At 39.6% G+C, this 25,497-nt stretch overlaps 3 protein-coding genes and 3 long non-coding RNA genes across 12 annotated transcripts in view; 5 read left to right on the top strand and 1 right to left on the bottom strand.

Annotated features, from left to right (window-relative positions):
* The window catches only part of LOC124201036 (glutamate receptor-interacting protein 2-like), a 30,211-nt gene extending 25,252 nt beyond the window's left edge, over positions 1-4,959 (top strand). For all 5 annotated transcript variants that reach the window (XM_046597475.1, XM_046597499.1, XM_046597491.1 and 2 more), the window contains 10 exons: positions 864-1,101; positions 1,325-1,429; positions 1,502-1,699; positions 1,777-2,316; positions 2,424-2,650; positions 2,738-3,238; positions 3,329-3,484; positions 3,559-3,962; positions 4,032-4,181; positions 4,260-4,959. In XM_046597475.1, the coding sequence (XP_046453431.1) occupies positions 864-1,101; positions 1,325-1,429; positions 1,502-1,699; positions 1,777-2,316; positions 2,424-2,650; positions 2,738-3,238; positions 3,329-3,484; positions 3,559-3,962; positions 4,032-4,181; positions 4,260-4,505 (2,765 nt within the window). In that variant the 3' untranslated portion in view covers positions 4,506-4,959. The remainder of the gene's footprint in view (positions 1-863; positions 1,102-1,324; positions 1,430-1,501; positions 1,700-1,776; positions 2,317-2,423; positions 2,651-2,737; positions 3,239-3,328; positions 3,485-3,558; positions 3,963-4,031; positions 4,182-4,259) is intronic.
* A 551-nt stretch (positions 4,960-5,510) lies between these two features.
* On the top strand, positions 5,511-6,142 carry LOC124203020. The gene is made up of 3 exons (XR_006878396.1): positions 5,511-5,702; positions 5,772-5,977; positions 6,057-6,142. It is a non-coding gene; the product is annotated as an uncharacterized LOC124203020 (long non-coding RNA).
* Positions 6,143-6,278: 136 nt separating this feature from the next.
* LOC124203027 lies at positions 6,279-6,916 on the bottom strand. The gene is made up of 2 exons (XR_006878399.1): positions 6,719-6,916; positions 6,279-6,649 (listed from the first exon to the last, which is right to left on the bottom strand). It is a non-coding gene; the product is annotated as an uncharacterized LOC124203027 (long non-coding RNA).
* Positions 6,917-7,192: 276 nt separating this feature from the next.
* On the top strand, positions 7,193-13,040 carry LOC124189012 (constitutive coactivator of PPAR-gamma-like protein 1). Of its 2 annotated transcripts, XM_046581962.1 has the most exons (16): positions 7,221-7,379; positions 7,454-7,599; positions 7,786-8,000; positions 8,119-8,405; positions 8,460-8,606; positions 8,670-8,837; positions 8,900-9,095; positions 9,156-9,259; positions 9,324-9,390; positions 9,554-9,777; positions 10,028-10,202; positions 10,263-10,505; positions 10,678-10,907; positions 10,984-11,302; positions 11,356-11,776; positions 11,841-13,040. In XM_046581962.1, exons 3-16 carry the CDS (start codon positions 7,808-7,810, stop codon positions 11,905-11,907), a joined length of 2,841 nt encoding a protein of 946 aa, XP_046437918.1. In that variant the 5' UTR covers positions 7,221-7,379; positions 7,454-7,599; positions 7,786-7,807; the 3' UTR covers positions 11,908-13,040. The 2 variants fall into 2 exon arrangements, with proteins under 2 accessions (XP_046437917.1, XP_046437918.1); XM_046581961.1 differs by lacking the exon at positions 7,454-7,599 and having other exon boundaries at positions 7,193-7,379.
* Positions 13,041-13,860: 820 nt separating this feature from the next.
* Positions 13,861-14,789, top strand: LOC124189011. 2 transcript variants are annotated; one of them, XR_006872576.1, is made up of 4 exons: positions 13,861-14,004; positions 14,072-14,157; positions 14,222-14,474; positions 14,546-14,789. It is a non-coding gene; the product is annotated as an uncharacterized LOC124189011 (long non-coding RNA). The 2 variants fall into 2 exon arrangements; XR_006872575.1 differs by having other exon boundaries at positions 13,867-14,004; positions 14,222-14,691.
* Positions 14,790-20,935: 6,146 nt separating this feature from the next.
* LOC124209115 (potassium channel subfamily K member 1-like) lies at positions 20,936-22,716 on the top strand. Its single transcript, XM_046606995.1, has 5 exons — positions 20,936-21,292; positions 21,547-21,687; positions 21,763-22,161; positions 22,241-22,471; positions 22,545-22,716. The coding sequence occupies exons 1-5, from the start codon at positions 20,992-20,994 to the stop codon at positions 22,670-22,672; spliced, it is 1,200 nt and encodes a 399-aa protein (XP_046462951.1). The 5' UTR covers positions 20,936-20,991; the 3' UTR covers positions 22,673-22,716.
* Positions 22,717-25,497: the final 2,781 nt, after the last annotated feature.

Genomic DNA, 25,497 nt, shown 5'->3' with positions numbered 1-25,497 from the left:
GTTGGTTTCCAGAAGTTGTGTGAGTTCGTGGGTCTTCTTCTTCTTCTTTTTTATTTCTTTTTTGAAATAGTTTCGTTTCCTCCCTATATATCCCGACATCCCGTAGACACTTTTAACCTTTTCCCTTCTTCTTCTTCTTCTTCTTCTAGTTCCCAATCAGGCGCCACCTCCGCCGCCCCCAACTACTACACCCTTTCGAAGAGGTTGGGTATATATATATATAGAGAGAGAAGAGGGACGGACGCGAGTGTCTTGGTTTATAACTGTGACGGAAATATATATATATATATACATTCCTCCCCACCGCCGTCTCACTCACTCACCGTGGCGTTCTGAATTTTTAAAATATTATTTCGTTTTCCCCATCTTCATATTTTTCACCGCGAGTCGTCCGTCTTTTTTTTATTTTATTTTATTTTATTTTTCTCCCTCATTCGTTTTTCTTTTTCTTTTTTCACCTCTGTTTGTCCGTTTCCATCCGCGCCCACCGGCTTATTTTACGGACACGCCTGCGATATCCAAAACAACCCCCTTTGGTTTCTGAGCTTCCCCGCGCCCACCCTGTTTCACGGGGGTGTGCGTCATCATCCCGCGAAGAAGAAGAAGAAGAGTCGAAGCTCGTTTTTCTCTTTTTTTGAACGCATTCTTTTCCCGATGGATGATGATGGATGATTGATCCTCCATCTATCTGTCTATTTATCTCTCCGCGTCTCGTTCGTTTTCAGAGACGGGCCGTAAATCCCTCTTTGTTCCGCGTTCGTTCGTGTCACCTTATTGCGTCACACTCAGTCTTCCATTGGTTTTTTAATTTTATAAATTTTCTTTTTTAATTTTTTTTTTTTTTTTAATTTCGCTCTATACAGGTTCCAATATCAACAGCCAGAGGCAACCGACCATTAGCATCCGGACGAAAGAGATCCGGTTGGTGCGCGATGCCGGGAGTGCTGGTAGTGGTAGCGGCGGCGACGGCGGTTACGGTATTACGTTACGTTGCAGCAGCAGCAGCAGCAGCGCCTCCAACGGCGGCGGTGGTGATTCCAACGGAAAGAGCGGACGATCGTTTATCATCACTTTCGTCAAGCCCAACAGCCCGGCTGATAGGTACGCGCTGTACACATAATAATAATAAAAAGTTATTCGATATTTAAGATGCTACCTACCCCTCTCACCATTCACATCAAAATAGAACCCGATACTTTTTTGCAAAATAGTCACAGTCACACAACCGGAAGCGGTAACAAATGATTATGCAACCATAGGTTCAAGTTTCTTTTCTCTTTTCTTTTTCTCCCTCTTCTTCTTTTCCGGTCATCGACACACGCAGAGACGGAACCGTTCAGATAGGAGATCGCGTCCTATCCGTCAACGGACGCGAGTTGGCCGGATGCAGCCTCATCCAAGCGCAGAAATGGATCCGGGAGACGGACAAGTAAATACATCTCACGCGCCCGTTTTTATTTTGAAAAATGAGTAGAGTTTTGACATGGTGAGTTGATGACAGGTTGTCGGCCGTCATCGAGTACGACGTCGCCCTGGTCGACAGGAGCCAATACGCCCACAGTCCGTTGCTGGTCGAAGTTGAGAAATCACCTGGATCTCTCCTGGGCATCAACCTGGTGGCCGAAAACACCACACCCAAAACCAATAACCAGCGGGGAGTTGTCATCGAGTCCATCACCAGCGCATCTATCGCCGAAAGGTATTCAACATTTTGTTTTTTAATTATTTTTAATTTCCGGCGGAATAGAAATTCAGAAATGTCTAACTCTCATCCAGGTGCGGGGCTCTGCATCCCGGCGATCAGATCTTGGCTGTTGGCGATGTCCGGCTAGACGGGCCAAGCGGTGTCGACGTCCAGGAAGTGGCGCGATTGCTGCGCAGCAATTACAGCGGCGACGTAGTCAAATTGATTGTCGCTCCGTCCGGAATGCTGGGCCAGCGGAGGAACGGCGAGCACGGCAGCCGGAGAGGTTTGCTGCCGCCGCCCAGTCCCAGGCCGTCCCTGAACGGCACAATGCGCAGCCGCCTGAGCAGCCGGACCAAGTCGCGATCGGGGATTCAGCGGATGGAAAACTGCTCAACGCGATTGGAAACGGCCTCGGTGGCCTCATCCGGCCAGTCAGGATCCAGCAAAGGTTCGTGCTCGATGAGCAGCCCGTCCACCAGTCACGGCCGGGTGATGCTCAGCCACCCGGAGTGGGTCACCGTCACCCTGCAGATTGATTGCCGCGGCAGCTACGGGCTGGCCTTAGGACGGGCGCCGGACCACGAAGCGCCCGTCGTCATTAACGTCGAATCAAACAGTCCCTGCGATAGGTATGTACATATACAATTGATTGATTTATTTTTAATTTGAATTTAATTTCCATTTTTTTGTTTTGAAACACCTTTTTTTGGCCGGAATTTGGTTTCCGATTGTATAGGGCCGGATGCATCCAGCCCGGTGACCGAATCCTGCGCATCAATCAACAGAGTACGGCCGGCATGAATTTAGACGAAGTGGTCGAACTGATGAGAGACTCTAAACCGCGGATGACGCTCGACGTCGAGTTCGATGTGGCCGACTCGGTCGTTCCGGCCACCGGAGTTTACTGGCTCAAACTGATCAAACCGACCGGATCGTCGTCTACCTTCGGCATCACTCTCCAAGGTAATAACAATTTCATTTTCATTGCAGATTAGAAATTTTTTATTTTTGTTTTTTTGTTGTTTTTTTTTGGGACGGGTGCCCATTCAGATGATGCCAAAGTACAGAGGACTAGCGACGGAAGCTTGGCCGTCAGTGCCGTTCTGCCGGGCTCGGTGGCCCATCGAACGGGTTCCGTCCAAGCCGGCGATCGCTTGTTGGCCATCAACAACAGCCGCGTCGAGATATTGACCATCGACGAGGCCCTTTCGGTCCTGCAGAGCGAGCAAATCATCCGGCTGAAATTGCACAAAAGCCAGTCGGCGGATGAGTTGCCGCAACAGGCCCCTGTCGTCTACACGGTGGAGCTCGTCCGGCATGGAGGTCCTTTGGGGATCACCATTTCCGGCACCGAGAGCCCCGACGATCCCATCACCATCTCCGGACTGACGGAAGGAGGACTGGCCGAAAGGACCGGAGCCCTTCACGCTGGTGACCGATTGCTGGCCATCAACGGCCGCTCCCTCCAGGGCAAACTCCTCTCCGAAGCCATTGAGATTCTCCAGAATTCCGGCGACATTGTGACGCTGAAAATCGGCAAATCCAACGCAAGTAAGAATTAGTAGAATAATAGTGCAAAACCTAATAATAACCAGACTAAATTGTCATATCTTATCCGCATTTCGTTTGACTGTTTTCCAGAAGTGCTCAACACGGGAGAACTTCAAAGAGAAGATTACCTGCCTCTCAAGTTGCCTCCGCTGCCTTCCATTGATAGCGCCGTCGAATCGTGGGTCAGCGGAGCCTCCAACCGGAACAACAACAACAACAACGATTCGACGCCGATTTACACGGCCGGTGCGTCACCTGATTTGAAATTGACGACTCCAGCAATGTTTTCCTCAAAATAATTATCTTCTGATTGATTAAAGAGAGCGCCACGGTAAGACGGAGGCAGAACAATAACCGGGAGCAGTGCTGGGACATGCTCAGCTCGCCCAGCGTCGACAGCGGCCAATTCGAAGTCCAGTGTAACGTCATCGTCAACGGCCCTGTGCCCAGCAGCAGCAGCCCGGCCAACTCGGCTGCTGGGACGTCGCCGGGTCAGCAGCAGCAAGACGGGTGCGAAGTGGAGACGGCCGAGCCCGTCATCCGCATGAGCGATCTAGCTCTGGTCCAGCGTTGCAGCACTTTACCCCGCAACTACCGCAAGCTAACCCATCCGCAACGGCCGGATACCGACAACTGCAGCAACACCTCTCGAGCTTCGCCCATCTACTGCCTAGCGCCGGCCTTCCCTGGCTCCCAACTGCCGTCCAATTTGGAAATCCACCAGGTAAAATCATTTAAAGGCGATTGGTCATTTAAAAAAAATGAAATGCGCTGACTTTTCCGTTTGGCTCAGGTGACGTTGCACAAGGATTCCGTGTACGAAGATTTCGGTTTTAGCGTTTCGGACGGCCTGTACGAGAGAGGGATCTACATCAACCGCATCCGCAAAGGAGGGCCAGCCGATCTGTCTGGCCTTCTCCAGGCTTTCGATAGAATCCTTCAAGTATACACATCATTTTTCCAAACTAAATAATAACCAGAATCTAAATCAATTGTTGGACAACCAAAATATATTGTGTAGGTCAATGATACTCGGACGTACGATTTTGATTGCTGTTTGACGGTGCCGCTGATCGCCGCTGCTGGAGACACGATCCTGTTGGTAGTCGGCCGCAACCCACTCTCCGTTCACCTGGACCTGAAGGAGAACGCCGTTAGTGGACTCAACTGGGACGAAGACGAGGACGGAATGATTCCGGCCGACGCCGACGATATGGCCACTTCGTCCGCTTTCGTCGGTGTCCGCACCATAACGACCACACTTTAAACAAAATGAAACACTTATATACAGTATATAATATTCACACACAATTAAAAAGCAAAAATTAATAAATAAATAAATAAAATTTAAAACAAGATTTGAACCAATACCAAAAGAATGGAGTGGACCTGATTGTTTTTTTAAAACGTCTAAATTGTATAATTGTATATCGCTTTATCATGTATGACACCGTCTCCGCGCCTACGCAAATATAGTGGAATAACATTCATTATCGCAAAGCATTTTGTACACATACACACTCAGACACACACACAATGATGAACTGTTTTGAACTGTATCAAAAGAACCACACGATAAAAAATGTTGTCACCGTCGTGCTTACATAAGATTGTCTTCCTTCCATTACCGACACTTTCTATCATACTATTATTGTGTTTGAATTAACCCCATAAAATGTCTGCGAATGGATTTACCTAAATATATTATCTATTGTCGCTTGTTTCTTTTGTTTTCGATAATATAATTTACAATCTACATGTGTTTAAGATTACTTGACAGGGAAGTTTATGCAGAGCTACATTTTTCAAACTCTTAAGGTGCGCTCCTTTGTTTCGGGGGGGGGGGGGGGGGGGGCGGGAACTATTGTTGAATCGACGAAGTGCTACGTTGCCGATTTTAAACAAAAGCGCAACCTTTGAACATTAGTCCAGTTCCAGACTTCCAGTATACTGATGACCTACTTTTTTACATTTCCTTGTGGAAAAAAATGAAGAAATCATTTTGGATTCTAAAAGTAATATCGCTACTTCAAGTGGATCAATTTGTCAATTTTTTTTACATGTTCACGTTTTTTTAATATTTGGGATTATACATTTTTTTACAGGAACGTTAGAAGACATTCTGGACATTCCGGATCTCTTAACATCTAGAAAAAAAAATTACTTTTAGATTTCTCTTGAAATAGTAAAAAAAAAAAAAAAAAATTAAAAACAATATGATATATTTTCCCCTAGCTTTCTCATGGTGTTAAGCCAAGCTGTAATCTATAGACCTTTTTCACAATGCGGAAAGTCGGGATTTTACAATCCGGCAACGCCGCAATCGGCCATCTTTGTTCTAATTAATTTTTCCCCGTGTAAATTCCCATAAGGAATCGGGGTCCCTTTACTTTTAATTCATTTTCTACTTATTGGTGTCTTAAATCCAATATATTTCTCGTGGATCTTGTTCCCCGAATAACTGGTAACATTTTCATGTATGGTAAGTATTACTTGTGGCTTATATTAATTATGTAATTTGAACTTTCATTAGGTTGTTTTGATTCTGGAATGTCAAAACAGACATGTTGTGTGTTTGGTGTGTCTGAATAGGTCAGCCAAGTTATGTATTTAACTAAAGATGTTGACTGGGCTTCTGGCACCAACACGTAATCATGAGAATAATTCCATTGGGATGGCTACTGTTTAAAGAATTAGTCGCTCTGTAAGAAGGCAGATTGCTAGTATATGTTGAAAGATGTAAGAGGATGGTATATTATTTATATTGATTATGTCATTTCAAACATTACTTAACATATTTCATCATTTTCTCCCATAGACACCCACACGTTCCAAAAGATGCAGTAACTGATGTCATGAAAGATAACGCTGGAGATACCCAATGCAGAACACCTTTGATTAACACATCAACAAATTGGTGAATCAACAAACGAGCAGCATCCATCTACCTGCAACACAGCTCTTGCATTAGAAAACCAGGCATTGGTTCTTCGAATAAAAGTATTGAAAAATGAAAAGACAATAACCAGTTGAAACAGTGTCACATCTTCAGTATCTGTATTAAAAACTTCTTTTCACCTCGTTTAATACAATGTTTCTCTAGAAAAAAGAATCGTGAGTATTCTTAAACTGATAAATAAATAACGATAATGAATCAGGTAGCCTAATCATAGTGAATGCTTCGTCAGATTAGGAAACTAAATGTTAAAGCAGTTGAATTAGTAAATTTTAAACTAGTTAACCCCAAATACTTTTGAGGGAATTGTTACCACATATTGTGGATGTCCAATAAAACTTTTGGGATGCAAAACTTACAGTAACAGATTCATAAACATTGTATCTCTTACCGCAGCCAAACGGCAAACACACAACATGTCTGTTTTGGTTTTGACATTCCAGAATCAAAACAACCTAATGAAAGTTCAAATTACATAATTAATATAAGCCACAAGTAATACTTACCATACATGAAAATGTTACCAGTTATTCGGGGAACAAGATCCACGAGAAATATATTGGATTTAAGACACCAATAAGTAGAAAATGAATTAAAAGTAAAGGGACCCCGATTCCTTATGGGAATTTACACGGGGAAAAATTAATTAGAACAAAGATGGCCGATTGCGGCGTTGCCGGATTGTAAAATCCCGACTTTCCGCATTGTGAAAAAGGTCTATTGTGATTCTCTCGATTTGGATTTTGTTTTTCCTCACTCGCGGATTGCTTTTCGAAAAATTCGAGAAATTTATTTTGGTTATTTCTTCTTGTCGTTTCTATTTCCGTTGAAACACAAACGAATTTTATGTTTTATTTAAAAAAGAAAAAAACCTAACTAATAAGATATGCTATGCATTTATAAGGTATTCTTTCTTTTTACGATAAAAAATTCCCCATTTTGAATCGAGCGCCACTAGTGGTAAAGAGGGAAGTTGGACGGTTGGCGCTCGTCAATTGTTACTCACGTGGTCCAACAGCGCCACCTGGAAAATTTGCGGCTTAACATGGAATCGTCCGGCGTGCGAGTCGCTGTAAAAGACGATCGACTCTAAAATTTCCATTTCGTAAACGTTTCACTCCCGTTCAGTATTGTTTTAACCACTATGTTTCTTCAGTAAAAATCTACCAGTTTTTACATTCACAGGTGAGTTGTCGACATTTTTTAAATACTTTTTCTCATTGATACAATGTTCGATGTCCACATTTTTTTTCGAGTAGACGTCGTAGTGCTGTATTCTCCATGCTGGAATCTCGTGCTTGTGAAGTACACATTCGTTGTGGATTCACCGCATGGCGAGATGTGATGTGACATTTTCTTTTCTTGGCAGTTTTCAATCTTGCAATTACATATCATCAATTCCTGTGTTGAGTACCTTCTGCATTTGATTAATTGACACGTTTTTGTAAAAATTTGTCTCGAGATATGTCCGAAGTCATGAAAGTGACGTTTAGAAATTAAATTTTGTATTGGTGGAACTGGTGCCCACATGCATTTAGAATTTTCGTTCGTAATTACCACATCACTTAATTAATCCTATTTTGTGTTTTAGCATTTTTATTTGGATGGCCTAAATGCCCAGTGGAACCATGGGGCTGCAGTCGTTGCAACAACTGATTGAGTCTCAGTTTGCTGGGGCGTGTGTGTCTGTGGACTTGCTGAGAATTGCTTCCTCCGTTGCTAGCCCATACCAAGGGAGGGTGGCTCTCAGTCTTGTTGTCGATGCAGAATGCTGCCTTGACAGACTCTATGGTGGCTACGTTTCTGGTAAACAATTTTTTATTCGAACTGTTCAATTTCAACTGACGAACTTGTTTTGCTATTGCTATTGCTTTTGCTTTTGCTTACAATTTTCAATATAAAACAATTCTAATTATTGTTACAGATTGGATCTGTGGTGGTCAGTGGAATCGAATGCTGCAATTTTTGGCATCTCTTGTTCAGACGTTGCATGCACACAATCTACATTTGGCTGTCTTTTTCAATGGCTCTCTGGAACCACCCCGCATGCATGAATGGGTCAGGAACCAGCTTGCCGCTCGAAGCAATATCTATCAGGTGTTACGCCATTTACATACCAAAGGAACTCCGCCACCGAAAGTCTGGTGGGTGCCTCCGTCCACTCTCAGGACGGCTTTGCGTCTTGCTCTACGTCATTTAAAGATCGCTGTGGTAATTAACTCATGTTGCTTTCTTTCTAATGACAATGCTGACGTTATTTTTAAGTTGAGCAGTGTTGATGATCATCATCAAGAAGTGATAGGATTCTGTCGTGATAATCATTTTCACGGCATTTTGGCGGAAGATGCTGAATATGCCATCTTCGATCCGCCCAGGTATTTCTCTTCCAAGCAGTTGAAACTCACTTACAAAGTAAGTCTTGAAACTAAAATAACCATCTCATTAGTTTAACGAGTTCGTCTCTTTCATCGCTAGGGTTCATTGGAAACTAAAGAATTTATTTTGGACGAAGTGGCCAAAGGTTTGAACCTGAATCCTAACAGGTTTTGTGTATTGGCAGCGTTATTGGGTAATTTTCTGCTCACTGATGCTGATCTCAGAGAATTTCACAAAAGAATATGTGAGGAAAATCAAACGCCACTAGTAAGTTTTTGAGGACGACTCTATTTTACGAAATATGTTAACGTTTTGGTTACAATTTACAGAATCAACCAGAAGGAGTGATACGCGCTGTGGCATCGTTTGTGCGCGAACTGCCTTCCATTGATAATTTGGAGAGTGTAGGAGCTAAAGTGTTCAATTCGACCACCGATGGTCGAGTCAATCGTTTCAAACAAGCTGTTAATTATTTCTTGAATGGAACACGTGAGCAGTATGGACGGCATAAAAATGCTACGCTACGTAATTTTACTTCAGAGGATAAAGATTCAATTATTCACTTAATTTTTTTCTTTTAAATAGTGAGACAACACAATCATCATAACGAGGGTAAAAATCATAAACATGGTAATGCAGCCCATGAAACTAAAGCTAGAAAGTTGGCGTCAGAAGCTGCCGATGAGGAGGTGAAATATTAGAAATACGAGAGAAAAGAAACAAATCATTTATTCCATATTAATTGTTTCTTAGCAAAACGAAATTCCTGATGCAGTTCCTTCCTCTAGCGATCAACCTCAAGAAGAGGTCGTCGAAAATGGTATGTCTCGAATTTTTTACTTATATTTTTATATTATTCCGTGATGATAACACACTTCAATTTGAATCACTGTGATGCATTGATTAGTCTTGCTGAAAGTAGCTGAACTGTACCTTGTTCTATTTTCCAAGAGCTGCTGTATCATCACTTTTTGTTATCGTAGGGGGGTATGTTAACGGAGGTTCGCAACCTCATGGCAGTAGTAGCGGGAGCAGTTCGGGTGCAACATCTCCGCACCGCGATCGCGAAGCGTGGGGAGGTCCTAAATCAGGAGAAGGTCAATACCAGCCTAGTCTTCCCCCGGTAGCTGCCGAAGTGCTGAGGACGGCCTACGAAAGACATCGCCGTGGTCTCATGTCGCCTTACATGTATCAACTCTTGACTCAGGTGAGTTTTTTTTTACTTATGTTTGTGGTTCTTATTCGTTAACATCTTCAAAAAGCACCGTTTCTGGTTTAATATACCGGGTAGCGGTCGTCAAATGAAGGTAAATCAAATGTAGTGTCTAGGTGGGATCCAGTTTTTGTTCTCAAATTGTGTTCTCAATAAGGCATTCTACATAGACTGAAAAAAAGAGTTTTCTGAAAGATGTTTTGAGACTTAGTACGGATATGTTGCAATTTTTGTTCATATATAGGGAGAAATCCGATTACCAGTAGTGCTGGAAGATCAGTGCCATCGCGAGGTTCCCAACATCCAATTGTTCTACAGACCTGTTCGCCAGATGGTTTACGCAATTTTGTTCAATCTTCACCACCACACGTTTTTGGCTGAAAAACAACGAGAACAACAAACCGATAAATCTGAAACAAGTAAGGACCTATTCGTTGTTGCGTTTTTACTGTGCCCTAACCACAAATTTTCTTTGTTAGATGGTGTTACCAACGGATCATCAACGCCTAGCAATTCAGCCTCGACTGGCAGCTATGTGCCTCCTCAGTCATTGAATGGTTCTGGAACCGCCACTCAGTCAAACCCACTTATACCTGAAATCAAAATTCGGGAATGGGTTTGGACGGCAGCGAACCCGTATCGTCACCCGGAAATTGTCGTTGCAGCTGCGGTTGGTTGGCCCGTTCCTACCGTTCATCGTCTATGGTTTGGGACATCCATGGGTGCGTATTTGTTTGTTAATTATCTGGTAACTTTATAAGGCCACCTCAATGATGATAAATGTCTGATTACTAGAACCAATGATGTTAGTATTGATTAGTCTTTCTGAAATGAAAATTTATATTTGAATTCTTCCAGTTGTCGACATGTTGTTAACTCATCTTCATTTTATAGATGACAAGAAGAGAAGGTTGAGGGCTTTCCTTTCTTGTTTGCACGCGGATACGGCATTAATGTTGAATCCGGACTATGTTCCTCAACATCTGTTAATTTTGGCGTGCGTACTGAGGTATATAATGGCTGCTTCGCAAGGGACGATTCTTCAGAAGCAAGAATTGGACGCTTTGATCGTACAAGCCTTTGCAATGGAAATAACAAATCCAAATTATCTGCAAGATCTCCAAGTAAGTCTGGTTATCCAATCATGTGTGCAGCTTCAAAGAACGTGTTATTTATTTTATTTCATTTAAAAAAATAAAGCTGACAAAGGTGAGTGCACGTGGCGTCCAGCTCGCAACCTTGGTAATGGAAGGCGTGGAAACTGCTTTGTTGGTGAACGACGCGTGTGGGTCGCCCGTCCCCTGGCCTGTCTGCTGTCCTTGGCTCTTCTTTGATGGAAAACTGTTTCATACTAAACTCAGTCGAACACAGACAGTCAGAGACCTTCACGAGCTATGCGAGCATCGTGGAGATCTCATTATGAAAGTAGAGAAACTACGCAAGGCCATATTGGATGGACTAGTGCTCACTCCGCTTCCTCCCCGTCCACCAGCACTAGCTCCTATGCACGACCCAGCTTGTAAGATCTTATTACATTTAACTGTGATTACTTAATTGATTGAACGATTTTAGGGGCACCTCGAGATTTCTTGGCGGGACCTTTTAACGTTAATTTACCTGGTGGATTAAAACGAGGTGGTCAGGGTCAGCGTCGTGGTGTGGCCCGTGGAGGCCAGCTGGAAGTGGCTGGCGTCGTGGTTAGTTCATGGGTACCAAACTACGGTGGTCCCCGTGGACGTGGGCACATGGGATCTGCTTCAGGGCGTGGCAGTGGAATGATGCCTGCTCAAAATATGGCTCCACCTCAGAGAAATGGACATGTCCATTACTCCACTCGGGGTGGTAGAGCGGCTCGTGGTGGTCGGAGAGGTGGACACCAGGCAACTCAGCGAAAGCAGAACAATGCCACTTCAACAAACACAGCGACTGCTAATGCCTCACAGAGCAATGGGAAAGCTAGTGTGAACAGCAATGAAAGCTGCGACAGCAATCGGTATAGAGCTTCTATGTAACTACGCCATACTCCTGTTTAATTAACTATTATTTGTGTTTAATAGAGGAGTCAAACTACTCACGCATGAGACAACCCAGCCTGAGGTTAATGGTGAAGAAGTTGCAAAGTGAACGGAAGGATATGTTTGGTGTGGGCGCTGGCGATAGACGAGGGGTTGTTGCCCGTACAAAATGACTTTTTGTGACAATCAAAGTGAAACATTATTTTTCTAATGAACCTTGATAAAGTGAATTCAAGTGGTGCGGCTCGTGCTCCTACTCGTCATCAAGTCCCGCGATTCAGCTCGAGATGCTCTTGATCCTTCTCCACTAGTTCCCTCTTTTTTCTTTCTCTTTGAACCGACACTTGAGATCCTTCAGAAAAAAAAACAAAGCAAAAAACATTCAACCGTTCAAACCTGTCAGTCAATCCGCGAGTCATTCTTAAGAAACGAACTGAGTTGTTCGTTGTTTTGGTTGACCTTTGAAAACAGGACGATGCCAGAAAAATTTTCATTTCTAACGGTAGAAAAGATATCGGGTTGAATGAGAAAATAATTGTCTAAAAGGAAAACATAGTTGGAAAAAAAGTAGTTTAAACTTGTCTCTACCCCCATCAATTGTGCCGTGTTTAGTAGTTCGAATCTGCTGCCTACGAGTTTCGGTTTCCCCACCCAACCGCTCTTCATCATTCTTGTTTAAAACCAAACCTTCCCTCTTCAGAGAGTTTGATAATTTTTTGTAGTTTTTCATTGAGGGGATTCATTTGTTTTTTCATTAATATTGGCATTCTTATGGTAAAAAAGAAAGTAGTTAAATTTCTAAACCATTAAACGTTTTCATACGCTGTGGCGTGAAATGGCAAAAAAGTAATAATTGAAAAGTAATCCTTGATCTTGGCACTTGAATCGTTAACCGCGGATAGATAATCAGTAAATGATGGTTTCTCCATCTCTTAAATTGCTTACACTACTGTCATGAATAATTTTCGCTTCTATATCCTATCCACCTACCTTACATACCTTCCGCTCCTAATTGGCCACTTTTCCTATCCAATTGTATACCACAAGATTTTTATTTGACTTCAAAGAATCATGTCAATTTTTCGATGCATGTGTGTGACTGCGTGTCAAAACGTGATGGTGTCTTGAGCCTCGTTGCTGAACGGCAAAACATTTGTACATGTGTATGATATCGATGTAATAGACAAAAACGAATGAAAAAATATTATTTGTGTTGACGCTGAGGACAATGCGTTAATTTAAGTTTTTTTTTTTAAATTATTTTGCAATTTTTAAAGTATTACTTCACCTAATAACTTAGATGAACATTTCTTATTTTCCGTTTCCATATTTAGATTTCAAGGCGGTAAAACTAAAAGGTGTCCACATTGTGATCACGAATTATTGTAATTTTTATCCCGGCTCCTCTACAAGTGTGAGTGCAACTGTTCTGAGATCAACGCAATCGGATGGTCATTAGTTTATTACATCGGCTGAATTTTTCCTCGTAGCCAATTGCCAAGAAGTTACCGTAATAATTTTCTTTTTCGTTTAGTCTTTCGTCAACTTCTCGGCTTTGGGCTGTCTTAAAAGTTGGAGCACATCTTTGTTTGCTTAGGGGGAGGGGCGTATGTAATCTCAAAATTCATAAACAGGCAGTGAGAAGGGCACAACCATAGCAATAGAAGCGGGCAACGACTGGAAGTGTACGAACGCTGACAACGGTACCTGGGTGGGACTGAATGTGAACGCTGACGAGTGTTGACTGATCGGTCAGGCTGGTTGCACGGTCGTGATTCAATTTGATCACTCGCTACTGATTTAAACACTCAAACTCAGGTAGAGACCCTAACTGTTTTTGAGTTGCACAAACTTTAAATGTTTTATTTTTACCAGAGATTTGGTTTTCCAGTCAATCCTGGTGCTGTAATAATCGTCGATCAAGAAAAAAGGGTCACAAACAGGAAACAGTTTGTGAATTGTGATATTTGCTAAAATTATTAATGAGCAGTGAGCTCGCGGCGAGCGGGGGGGGGGTGAGCTATTTTCAAAAATCTGTCTAACGCTCAAGACGAGTTGCGGCCATCGGCCGCTACGATCACTCGGAATAGGGGGCCGTCGCTGGGCTCACCCGCGTCTGAGGTCTGAGCTAGCTAACCCGTGTTGATTACTCGATTGCTGTTCCATTCTGAAATTAGTTGTTTTTATCAATCGGCTCTACAAATTGGTAATTAATTGACAAAATAATAAATGACTAGCAATAACATATAGAATTTCATAATTTCAGGTGAGAGGTGACCAAGATCTTGAAAATTTAACTTGGTACAAAGTTTAACAGAGAGTAAGAAAGGCTCAGCAGGATGTGGGAATTTTAAATTAGGTATGGTGAAATGGTAAAATTACAGTCTTATATTAAATTAAAAAAAATTATGTTTTAAATTCAGGTTTAACTACCACAGGGACCACAGGCTTTGTTGCTAGCTATGGTCAACTAGTCCAGCCTCCTACTGAACTTTAAGGTGCCTCTTAATTGGAGAAACATTATTTTTTAGTAATGGACTAATGTATAACATGAAATTTTATGCTGGAGTCCTTGGGCCCCTTTTGACAACAATTGGCATTTGTATGTAGAGTACAGAAGTTTTAATCCGGGAAGAGAATTGGCCTAGGATTTATCAAAAGTAATTGGATGTATTGGTAATTGATTTGTTTCACTTCGGGGTGGATTCTTTCAATAATAATGTTGTTACTAAATGCACTTTAATTAGGCTTTTAGGCATCCTTAATTTTGTGTTAGCTCCATTGGTGATTGCTATGGCAACTACTCTATGCTTTCTTCAATAAATGCAGAAGTTTTGAAAAGAGAGCCCGGAAGCCTTGGCGCTCGCAGGTGGTCAATAAATAAGAGATTATATTTGCGATATTTTAATCAATCAGATCACGAGTTACAAGTGCGATTGTTTTGCAAAAATTTTGGAAATTCTATGTTTAATAGAGGCTCTACGGTGATGATTTAGTGTCGTGCTTTGTGATTAGGCCATTGTAATTACAGCTGATCGACCGTCCACTCAATAGGCCTACCCTTTTGGGTTTTCTTCTAACATGGTAGCATATCAACGATGCTTCTTATTATTCGGGATTGGATTTTGGAATGATTTGCTGTTACTGAACCGGTTGCTACCAATATGGCTTTTCCCACTCTATTGCTTCGAGGTACCCAGAACCAAATTAGTCTCGTATTGGTTCAACCAATACAGGCAAAATCAACAAGTTCGAAATACAAAATTGGGGAAACGCCTGAAATTCGAGAATCGCCGAATGGAGATGTCAGTGCTGACCCTGTTGAAGTTGCGTCATCAGTTCTGTCTGCTGCAATAACAGGTCTTTCTTCTCGCACTTTTACATTGAATTCAAAATGGTAGTGCATTATATATACTTTGTTCGTTTGCGTAAAATATTCTTATCATTTCATTTCTTGATGCTGCGTGTGGGAATTCACCGAAATATATTACTTGGTAAGAAAGTAAGATAACTAGTGAAACTTGAAAGAAAGGTTTTTTTTCTCAATTTTTATTTGCACAATTAAAAAATAAAAAATGTGCTGAAAATTCGAAACACTCTTCTCTTTGTTTATTATATTTATATGATTATATCCATAGCTATGACGTGAAACCGACGGTACCCATCAATTCGACTTTCTAATAGGTACATAATATTTTTTTGAATTCGAATAACGAGCATCGACTACTGCAATATGGGGTGCCGTTGTACCTTTTTAACAACAAACCTATCATTTAACATCAATCTATAATTAAACAAACAACATTATATAAAACACTTATCTAAACAAACATCAAAGGGTAACATAGCGTCAAACCAGGGATATTAGATTTATCAAATCTAACTTGCAATCAAACCTAACCTTAAAATCAAATGTAAAATAATAGCTCCGTAAACCTGCATCAAACCTTTTATCTATTATTCAATCGGGCAAATTAAAAATAAAACAAAAATTCAGAAATAATGTAGCCTATACTAACCCCGGAGCATTAACAACTCATATGGGATATGGCGAATGGTTTTGCCTCCATTCTTTTCTCCTCGCCCCTTTTTTAAACTTTGTCATCTAGCGGTTAGAATCACGCAACACAAAACACCAATTATGATGCTGTTGCACTTTTAATTTTGTAATTTGATTTCTGTACTTGATTTTCATTATATTTCATGCCATTTCGTTATATCTAGAATGGCGATCTACCATCATCCCCATTCGCCCCCATCATTTTTACGAAAAATTATTTCAGATCGTATACATATACCAGAAATAAGGAATCGGGAAATTGACTGGCTTCACGCAGAGATCAGGGACAACTTTTAAAGTAGCAAACAAGGTGCGTCAGTCATCAATCAATTTTTTTTTTTATTTTTGAAAATGCACTGGTGGAACGTGTCCCTGGATTCGCGCGTGTTGGTTCACATTCGTGTTAATATGAAAATTATTTTCTGATAACGAATAAAAATTTTAAATCCACGTTCCCAAATATATTTTGTATCAGAAAATGAGCGTACGAATAAATGCAACCAATATGCGCAAATGTGATGGGACAATTTCTCCAGATTTCCGGTGATAGCTTTCGATATCGGCACGGCAAAAAATGCATGAATGCATTTTCCTACAATTTTGTGGAACTATCTAGAAATCCTGTCATGTTCGTTCGTTTTTTTTTGTTGTTGGAGTCCTCTCGCTGAATTTCCACGTTTATTTTAATTCGCCCTATATATGAGCGGGACAAATTTTGCTTGTTGCGGACGGTTGCGTATAAACAATATCATGATTAGGCTACTACGTGCGTACGAGTACTTCTGCGGACTTCTGTTATTTTATGATGCCTCTAGTGGCCTGACAGAGAAGTATTCTACAAAGCCAATGAGTCTATTAGTATTACCCAACAAATAAACGCTTTGCTGATTCTTTAATTGTTTTTCAAACTTCAATTACATTACAATTTTAATGATTCTTTATTTCTAATTTTTAGCTTAGCCTCTACACTTCATTTGTTAATTGATTGATTCAAGGAATAGAATTAAATATTCATTTTCAAAATTTTAACCATATCTATTTCCTTTAAATTGTTATTAAAATAAACTGTTTGATTACATGATTGATTAATTTATCGCAATCAATTTATCTGTTAGATTGCGAATAATGTTTGATTTAATGTTAGGTTTGCCAATACATGGTTTATTAAATAATAGCTTACCCGAAAGATTGATTGTTTTCTCTAATGTTAATCGATAGATGGTTTGATTAATTTTACATTTCATTTTGTATGTTTTATTTGAATTAAAAGAGTGTTACCTCGGCGTTATTGGTATTTAATTAATGTTAAATGAATGTTAGAATTGTGTAATGAATGTTAGATTTCTGTTAGAATACAAGATCACGATTGATTTAAGTTATTGTAATGTTTAATTTATTGCTTAATATTTCTTTGTTGGTAAAAAGGTACAACGGCACCCTATGGGGTGCCGTTTTTCCCTTCTATCAGCATACAAAGGAATAGAAAAATATTTAAACAAAAATCAATCATGGATCAAATGGATCAAACATGAATCAAACCAAATCAAACACAGATTAAACAAAAATCAATGTTTTTAACAGCGATCAAACCACATCTAACAGAGATCAAACACAATTAATCGATTAACAATTAATGAAATAGGGATAAAGTCAAAGGTAAGATTATACTAAATAGCAGTTGCTGATATAAATTTGTAAAAACATAAGAAATCATTTCAAAAAGAGGAAATTGATCAGAAATGCTAGAATCAAACGGGAAATCCAAGAGAAATAATTGAATAAATATGCGAATAAAATTATTAGTTTTTATTAAACTACATTGCTGTGGGTTATGTTCAAAGAAAGAACGAATGATATTTAAATTTTAAATCAAACAAAAATATATTTTGAAATTATAAAAGGAAAAATAAATGAAATAAATAGTTCGTGTAACTATAAAACCATTAAATCAAATGGACAATGTTTATTAAAAGAAATATTTGTACACTAAATCTCATGAGAATCGAATATTCAACTAATCAATTAATAAATAGCGTACAATAATGCAGTGACTATAAGCCTGAAATCTCTCTCAGTTTGTCGGAAAATGAAATATGATCGCCAAATTTGGCACGGCTCGCCTTTCTCGTACCATCACCGTCTGTCTAGGCGCTACAACTATATTTGAAAAAAAGCTGTCGACATCCGAACCGGTCTTCAGTAAGGTAGCCAGTGTAATTACGTAATATCAATATGAATACCAACTAATAAACCCTCACAAGGAAATTCCCGATGCCTTGCCCGGCTGATAAGATTTTAATTAGCCAGCCACTTATCTAGCAATTTTGGGACTAGAACGGGACTATAGAATATGACACGATGAAATTCAGCATGAGGGTTGTCGACAAAAGTCTCCATCACCTACGAATGACCGTTTCAGCTTCTCGATAATTGGATGAAAGGTGGAGGGGATCGAAATTTTTTGCTTGGTGATTTTATTTACCCGGTATTTACCCATGCAATTTATGTTTTTCGTCTAATTCGTTGACAGCACCACAGAGCACTGCATTTTCTACGGATTTTTTGTATTGTTTCGTTCGTTCGTTTGTGTGTTTCTTTAAAAAAATTTCCATCTAAGCAGCAAGCATTGACATCAAGGCAGTGACATCGTAGGCTCGAACTAGATGTCCATTTTCGAAGCACCGATCCGTCTTCCTCTTGCGAAAAAAAGTAACCATCTAATAGCGGAGAGAAAAAAAAACACAAGCTCATTCAAAACCATCGAATGGTTGTTTATATGAACATAAAACAGGGGGCAAATTTCGGTCGTTTATACATATATATACATTTCCCGTACGTAAATTTTTTTATTATTTTGCTGCTTCTGTTTGTTTATCGTCGACTCGTCGAGCGTCAAATCGGTGTCCTACTTCTTGACTAAGCCCTTATCCTTTCCGTTCTGTTGAAATCCGTGCCGAACGTTTCGGTCCATGTTTTGGCAGTAAATGCATAGAGAAAGTGTCGCTGTGTCTCTCGCCCACTGAGCTAACGCTGCGGGACAAGTTCCAGTTGGCCGTGTTGCTGGAGAGAAAATATTTAAAGCATTTGCATCGCACTAAATTTAACTAAAGGGGAACACTTCTTGCAAATTTTAGGCTGAAATTAATTGCGCTAATATATCGGGAAAATCAGTGTATATAGGCACATATGGGCGGATGGATATCGGACGGAAGGAAAAAGGCGGACAAGCTTCTATTGAGCTGTGTATAATCGGCATGATACTGTATTAGCCGCAAAAAGGTGACATGAAGCTTCGCATGTAGCAAGCATGTAGAGACCTAGCGCTAAATATTTACAATGCGTGTTTTATAAATTATATGATAAAATGAATTGCACTAAATTTAGCGCATCGTGTGAATTTTAAAGTAAATCATAAGCGACATGCGCGCTTACATAGCGCTAGATCTATAGCGCGAAATATTTGACTTAATTATTTTTCGCGCAGTGAGCAGCCTAAAAAAGCAAATGGGCGACGCTTAGCACTAAAATCGCGAACGGACGCGCGGTAAGCGCTAAAATAACGGACGGGCAAGCGCTACTCTTCCGACCAGTCACCGCAATCGTTTTCATTGTTACGCCTGTTAATAAAATTTGATGCGATGCGTGTTAAGTAGCGTTAAATATATTTTAGCGCTTGCACGTTTCGTAAATAATACGATAAAATGAATTGCTTATTCCAAGATGATGGCGCTATCGCACCGCTCGCTCTCCGCTCCCGTTCCCTGGCTATAAGGGGGTGAGCAAATGAAGCATTTATAAACCGCTAGGTTGCTGTCTTTTTTAACAACTTGAATTCGAAGTTAAATTATAAATTTTATGGAATCAGTAGAATTATTTAATATTATTCCTTTTTCCACATAAATAATAAATGTTTCCCATTTTCACGATAATGATTCTTTCCCTCGGTTATTTTGTTAAATTGATTTGATTCATGTTTGATATGAATTTTATTGATTTATTAATGTTTGATTCATGTTTGAAATGTATTTAATTAATTTATTTATGTTTAATCAATTAATACAAATAGTATGGTTGATTTCTTGATATCAAAGTATGAATAGGCAGGTTTAATAATATATCAATGCAAATTTATATGTTTAATGATGACACGGAGTTGAAATAAATTAAACGATAGATATGCTGTATAAAGGGAAAAACGGCACCCCATAGCACCCCATACTGCAACAAAGAAATAGCTAAATATTGAAATAAATAAATGATTAAATAATGAATCATGTATGCAGTAACAAAAAAGCAATCGAATTGAGATATTTCTATCTAGTTTTAGTTTATATGGATTGGTTTTTTATGATGTGATTAACTGATTATACTGTCTTGCACTTTTTCTTCAGATGTTTTTTAAACACCATTCTAAAACTACAAAGTGAATCAAGCAAATGAAAATCTAGCAATTTGTTGATGAAAAGTTGGAAACGTTAGTCATCGCGGTTTAAATGTGGCTTTCCCATTGCTGTTTTTTTTTTTTAATAAATGATTGCGAGATAGCGCGGGGCTTTGCCCTGCAGCACCACTTTTTTTATGATAGTTGCACAAATCAAACTGAAGTCTATATTTGACGGGAAAATTTAATTTTTACAACTGTCAACTATCGGTGTGACCATTTCACAAAATATTGACATCGCAACAAACCAACGGTTTGGCCCACGCAGCCCCACATTAAATCTCGAAGGTCGACATTAGCGTTTTTTTAGATCGAAACGCAATTGGATCTCTTCAGTGAGTCACTTTGTTTAGGCAAACATTCCCTTGTGAAGTCGATGTTTACGATACCATCTCTTTCTGAAATATCGACAGAGTGATAACAGTACTTTTTTAACATCGATTGATATCTATTAAAGGAAGTATAGTTTAAACAGTTCCGCTCTTTAGTGCGAGGGAAGGGCGTTGGATAAGTGGACGTACCAAAACACTTTTAAGTCTTCTTTAAGGAGGCAAGTCAAACTAAGGAATCAGTGAACTATAGCTGAAGCCAAGGCTGTCAGTCGTGCCCAACAGCAGTAGCTGATCGTATTGTGCTTTTTATATGTTTTTATTCATTGAACACCATATTGTTTGTGCTTTATTGTCATAGTGATGGTTCAACTCAACCCAACTGAAATAAGCATGGCCCAAAATGTTTCTCTAAGACGGTCGGACGACCGCGTGCCTTTACTGTCAAATAATGGTCGTTTTCGTGAACCGCCACTTCGACACCTGTGGCTAGGCCTCCAACGCAGCTCCTGGTTCCTGATCGCCTTTCTCGCCGTCTTCATAACGTACCTATCTCTCGGTGCCTTAGTCTTTAGTTCCATGGAGCAGCCCCTCAATCGCCATTACCGTCTAGATATACGCAATCGCGTCGAAAAATTTCTCTTCAAATATCCATTGATTCCAGGTCTAAAACACCCCTTTAATGACTCACATGACTCTCAGGATTTTTCTTCCAGTTTCTATCTCTGTATTTTCTCCTCCTCCGTTTTACCCTGGGGAGGCAATCAAATATTTCCTATATGCCTGGGAAAAAAAAATTATACGTATGGGTTAGAAGATAAGCTGTTCAAGGTTGATCATGAAAAAGAAAGACCTTGATTTGAAATGGCATTGACGTGTACTTAACAACCTTTAACATTTTATTTTATTTTATTTTAGAACAAGAATTAGACGCATTGTTAATGGATGTTGTCCAAGCGACAAATCGTGGAGTAGCTGTGACTCGAAACGTCTCTTCCGAACCCAACTGGAGCTTTGACCAGTTCCTCTTTTTCGCTGGAACTGTTGTCACGACTATCGGTATAAATAAGAATACAAAATATGTTTAAACAGCTGGATGAGATTTAATGCTTACATAATTTTCTCTAAATTTAGGTTATGGACACGTAACGCCCCTATCTGAGGGAGGCAAAATATTCTGCATCGTGTACGCATTGATCGGTATCCCTATGACGTTGATGCTCTTGACATCCCTGGTGGACCGACTTATGGTTCCTAGTACCTGGTTGCTACGCTACCTCAATGCCAAACTAGGCCATCTATACCAGCCGTTCAACATTCGCGTCTTCCATCTTCTAGTCATCGCCACTGTCCTAGTCGTTTTCTTCTTTCTGGTTCCGGCTGGAGTTTTCAACGTTTTGGAACCCGACTGGAATTATCTCGACTCCATTTATTATTGTTTTATTTCTCTCACGACGATTGGATTGGGTGATTATATCCCGGGTGATTCGCCCTATCAGCCACTCAGACCACTTTACAAAATCGGAACAACCGGTAAAAAAAAAAAAAGAAACCAACTGACAAACGTTATAAAAGTCGAAATGATTTAATATTTGATTCTATTCCAGAATAGTCTACTTTTTAATTGGTTTGGTCTTCATGGTACTTACGCTGACCGTATTTTACGAAATTCCCCAACTCAACGTCGGTTCCGTATTTCTCCTGAAATCTGATGAATATTTGGCAAATACGTCAACTGACGACTCGAAAAAGGCACGGATTCAGGGTGGCCCTTCTCTCGGCATAGTAATGCCCTCGTCACTGGGCTCCAGCACAACCTCGGCTGTACCATTCGGTAGCTATGGTAATGCTATTTTTCTGCGTATATGCAAACATTTTCGAGCTTTTAATGTATTCCTTGACTGCTGATTTTACAGGGGCCGGGTATGGTGCAATTGAAGAAGAATCAGGTCGACCCAGCCATCAGATAGTTCGTGTTAAATCACGCCGAGAAGAGGACTCACCTAGTCGCGAAGACACAACCCCTGTTCACATAAGACCTTAAGACGAATTTTCATTTGAAAACCCAGGACCTAATTCCTAATTCCAATTTCTCTTGTTTTTTTTTCTTTTATTTGTTTCAAGATTCGATTTTCCTTTCCTATTTGTCGACTCCTTAAAAAAAAAATTTCATTTACATTAGAAGTAAGGCGCGAAAGATAACTGCTCAGCGCAATGTTCCGCACTAGTATTTATTGGTTAATTGATTCAGTGTACTCGCGGTGGCAGCCGATAAAAACGCTGTTGTTTCCGTTTTTAAAACTGAATTTAAAGTTTTAAACGGTCAATTAAATACATTCTTCAATTGACATCCAGTCGCATTCCAAGTCCATCTTTTAATGCCTAATATTCAACAATTCGATTTAAAATATAAAACTTACATTGGGGTTGAAGGCAGATTTAATATTTAAACAAATCTCAGATATTTATTGTTTTTGTTTAGGTAAATATATACAAAATAAAAATTTTCTCAACCAAAAATACAATTCCATAGAAGAATTTTTCCGAGCGGAAACGGGATTTATACAGTCATCCGTGAAAGTTTCTTGAGCAGGTAAATGGCTCTATACGTTTTAAGTTTAATTTGACGGAAGGGATACTACGGTGCCTACCGTACCCCCAATATTTTACGCTTTTTTCTCTTTTTCTTTCGTAGGTAAAGAAAGAGAAGAAAAGAAAGAAAAAGAGTCAGAATTTAAAAATAACTATTGAATTGCATATTGTTCCTATACCTAAAATTCATTGTTACTTGAAATTGAAATTCATACTTACAATTTGTTTTACGAAAAAAATTGAAATTGGTGGAAACACCGGTGCCATCTGGGAACCAAACCCTTTTTAAGCTCTTGTAAGTTTGCAAGCGTGGATACCCAGAGAATGAGAGACCACCCTTTTTTCTCTAATCTGTCTGACAGCTGCCTTACTCTCTTTTACCTTTTTAGCGTATATTAGCAAGAGCTTAGGGTGCTTGGTTGCTAGATGGCACCGGCGTTTCCACCAATTTCCCCTGCTGCTCGAATTATAAAGTATCTTTTTAACTATCTTATTTCACTAAAATGTATGTACATGGTTGGAATAAGCGTAAAAAATTGGATTTATTGATATTTTTTATTAATATTTTAATGAAAATACTTCACCCGACTAGCTTTAACACGGCGAAATAGGCGAAGAGTCCCGTCCTTTAGTTAGAGTAGTCCATGGTTAAACCACAGACTTTAGATTAGAAAGATGGCGACTAGATCCATTAGGATAATGCTCGTGACTCCCGCTGCGGCGCTGCGAACGGTTTAGAGGAGACTTTTTAGTGAATTTTCCTTTATCCCTACTGATTAGAGTCTTCACACATCTTAAATAAAATTTTTTTTTCAAAAACACGCGGAAATAGTTTCCGCACACCCATGATTTTTTTTTCAGTTACGTACCTTTAAAGGTATTAAAGTTATTGAGGTTTGAATTGTTTCTTGTTTTTTTACCAGGCCGGGGTAATATTGGACAGACGCCTGTACCATGTTAGACAGGGTATTAAAAGAGGGATGGGATGAATAAAAAATTATGAAAAAATCAGGAAATATAGATGGTAATGTAGTTAAACCCCAAATAAATTTTGGAAATGATATCTTTAAAGCTGAAACAGTTTTCTTATAGGGAAAGAATTACAATTTTTGTATGGGGCGAGAAAGGGAAAAAATGTAGGTGGCGCTGAAGTCTCTCGTTAACAAAGGACAATTTCCCTGTCCTAAATTACCCCGAGAGACCGTCCTCCACTAAAATATCGTCTAAACTATAATACTTAAAAATAAAAATTTGGGTGAATACTGTAGGCAAATGACTAGCCTATGTTTTTGTTAGTAGGGAAAAAATTTGCGCATTTTTCCCTTGTTTCTTTATTTCTTGAATATCTCAGGAAAAAACCATGAGACTTTCATGAAACTTATAACTGTTAATGCTTACACTACAAAGAATAATCTGTAGAAAAATTGGATTTTTACAATCTTTTTTACTATTTTTACCGACCCTGTCTAACGTGGTACAGTGTCCAATATGGGTCCGGTCTCTACTATTTGATCTCTGTAGCTATACTTCCAATTATTTTTTTAACGTCCTCAGGATTATTTGATTGGACCTTTAACGTAGGAAATGACAAGAAGGTGTAAATGCTTGTCAGCTTCAGATTTATGTCGGAGTTAGGTCTAGGTCGAGCTATATTGTCGTATATTGTATACATAGTAGCGCATAATAGGCACAGGGCTATGCAGCGCGCGTCTGTTAATAGTAGGCTATAGCATTTGAAATACAAAAACACTATAAAATGTGTTAAATGTAATAACGCAGGCCTATAGACTCCGAACTTCAAATATTACGGGCAATATTAAATGGTTAGTCATTGACTCTTTTCTAGAACCCTCCCCCCCGTTTCATTTTAAAGACCTTAGAAATTAAGGAGTTATGCCAAATGTATGTGTAGTCTAATTAGCTAATTACAAATTTATACCATAGGCCCAACATTTTTTTCAAGTAAAAAACAAAACAATGCAACTATCGGCGGATCGTTTTTAGCGTACGAGTTTTAACTTATAGAAATACGCACCTTGTCTCCCTATTTTTACCTGTCGGCCTATCATATTAAGCATGTTACTAGACACAAGGTGGTAGCAGATACATGCACCTGAAGTTAAAATTAAAAATTACAAGCGTAGCCTATTTACTGAAATAAGTTGTTATGGTAATACTATTAGTAATCATGCGATATTTATTCTATTTAGAGATTAACGTCTTTTATTATAATCATTAACCCACTTTAAAACCTAGGCTACACTAGAGAGTGTTTTA

Source organism: Daphnia pulex, chromosome 2 (assembly GCF_021134715.1).
Source record: "Daphnia pulex isolate KAP4 chromosome 2, ASM2113471v1".
Lineage (NCBI taxonomy): Eukaryota > Metazoa > Arthropoda > Branchiopoda > Diplostraca > Daphniidae > Daphnia > Daphnia pulex.
Note: the sequence above shows the minus strand (reverse complement) of the source record. Positions and strands in the feature narration are given on the sequence as shown.

Coding starts and splice junctions, on each gene's coding strand:
- LOC124189012 (XM_046581961.1), top strand. CDS start 7,808: ATGCCCAGTGGAACCATGGGGCTGCAGTCGTTGCAACAACTGATTGAG. Junction 8,838..8,899: donor AGGAAAATCAAACGCCACTA/GTAAGTTTTTGA, acceptor TACAATTTACAG/AATCAACCAGAAGGAGTGAT. Junction 9,096..9,155: donor GCATAAAAATGCTACGCTAC/GTAATTTTACTT, acceptor TCTTTTAAATAG/TGAGACAACACAATCATCAT.
- LOC124209115 (XM_046606995.1), top strand. CDS start 20,992: ATGGTTCAACTCAACCCAACTGAAATAAGCATGGCCCAAAATGTTTCT. Junction 22,162..22,240: donor TTACAAAATCGGAACAACCG/GTAAAAAAAAAA, acceptor ATTCCAGAATAG/TCTACTTTTTAATTGGTTTG. Junction 22,472..22,544: donor TGTACCATTCGGTAGCTATG/GTAATGCTATTT, acceptor CTGATTTTACAG/GGGCCGGGTATGGTGCAATT.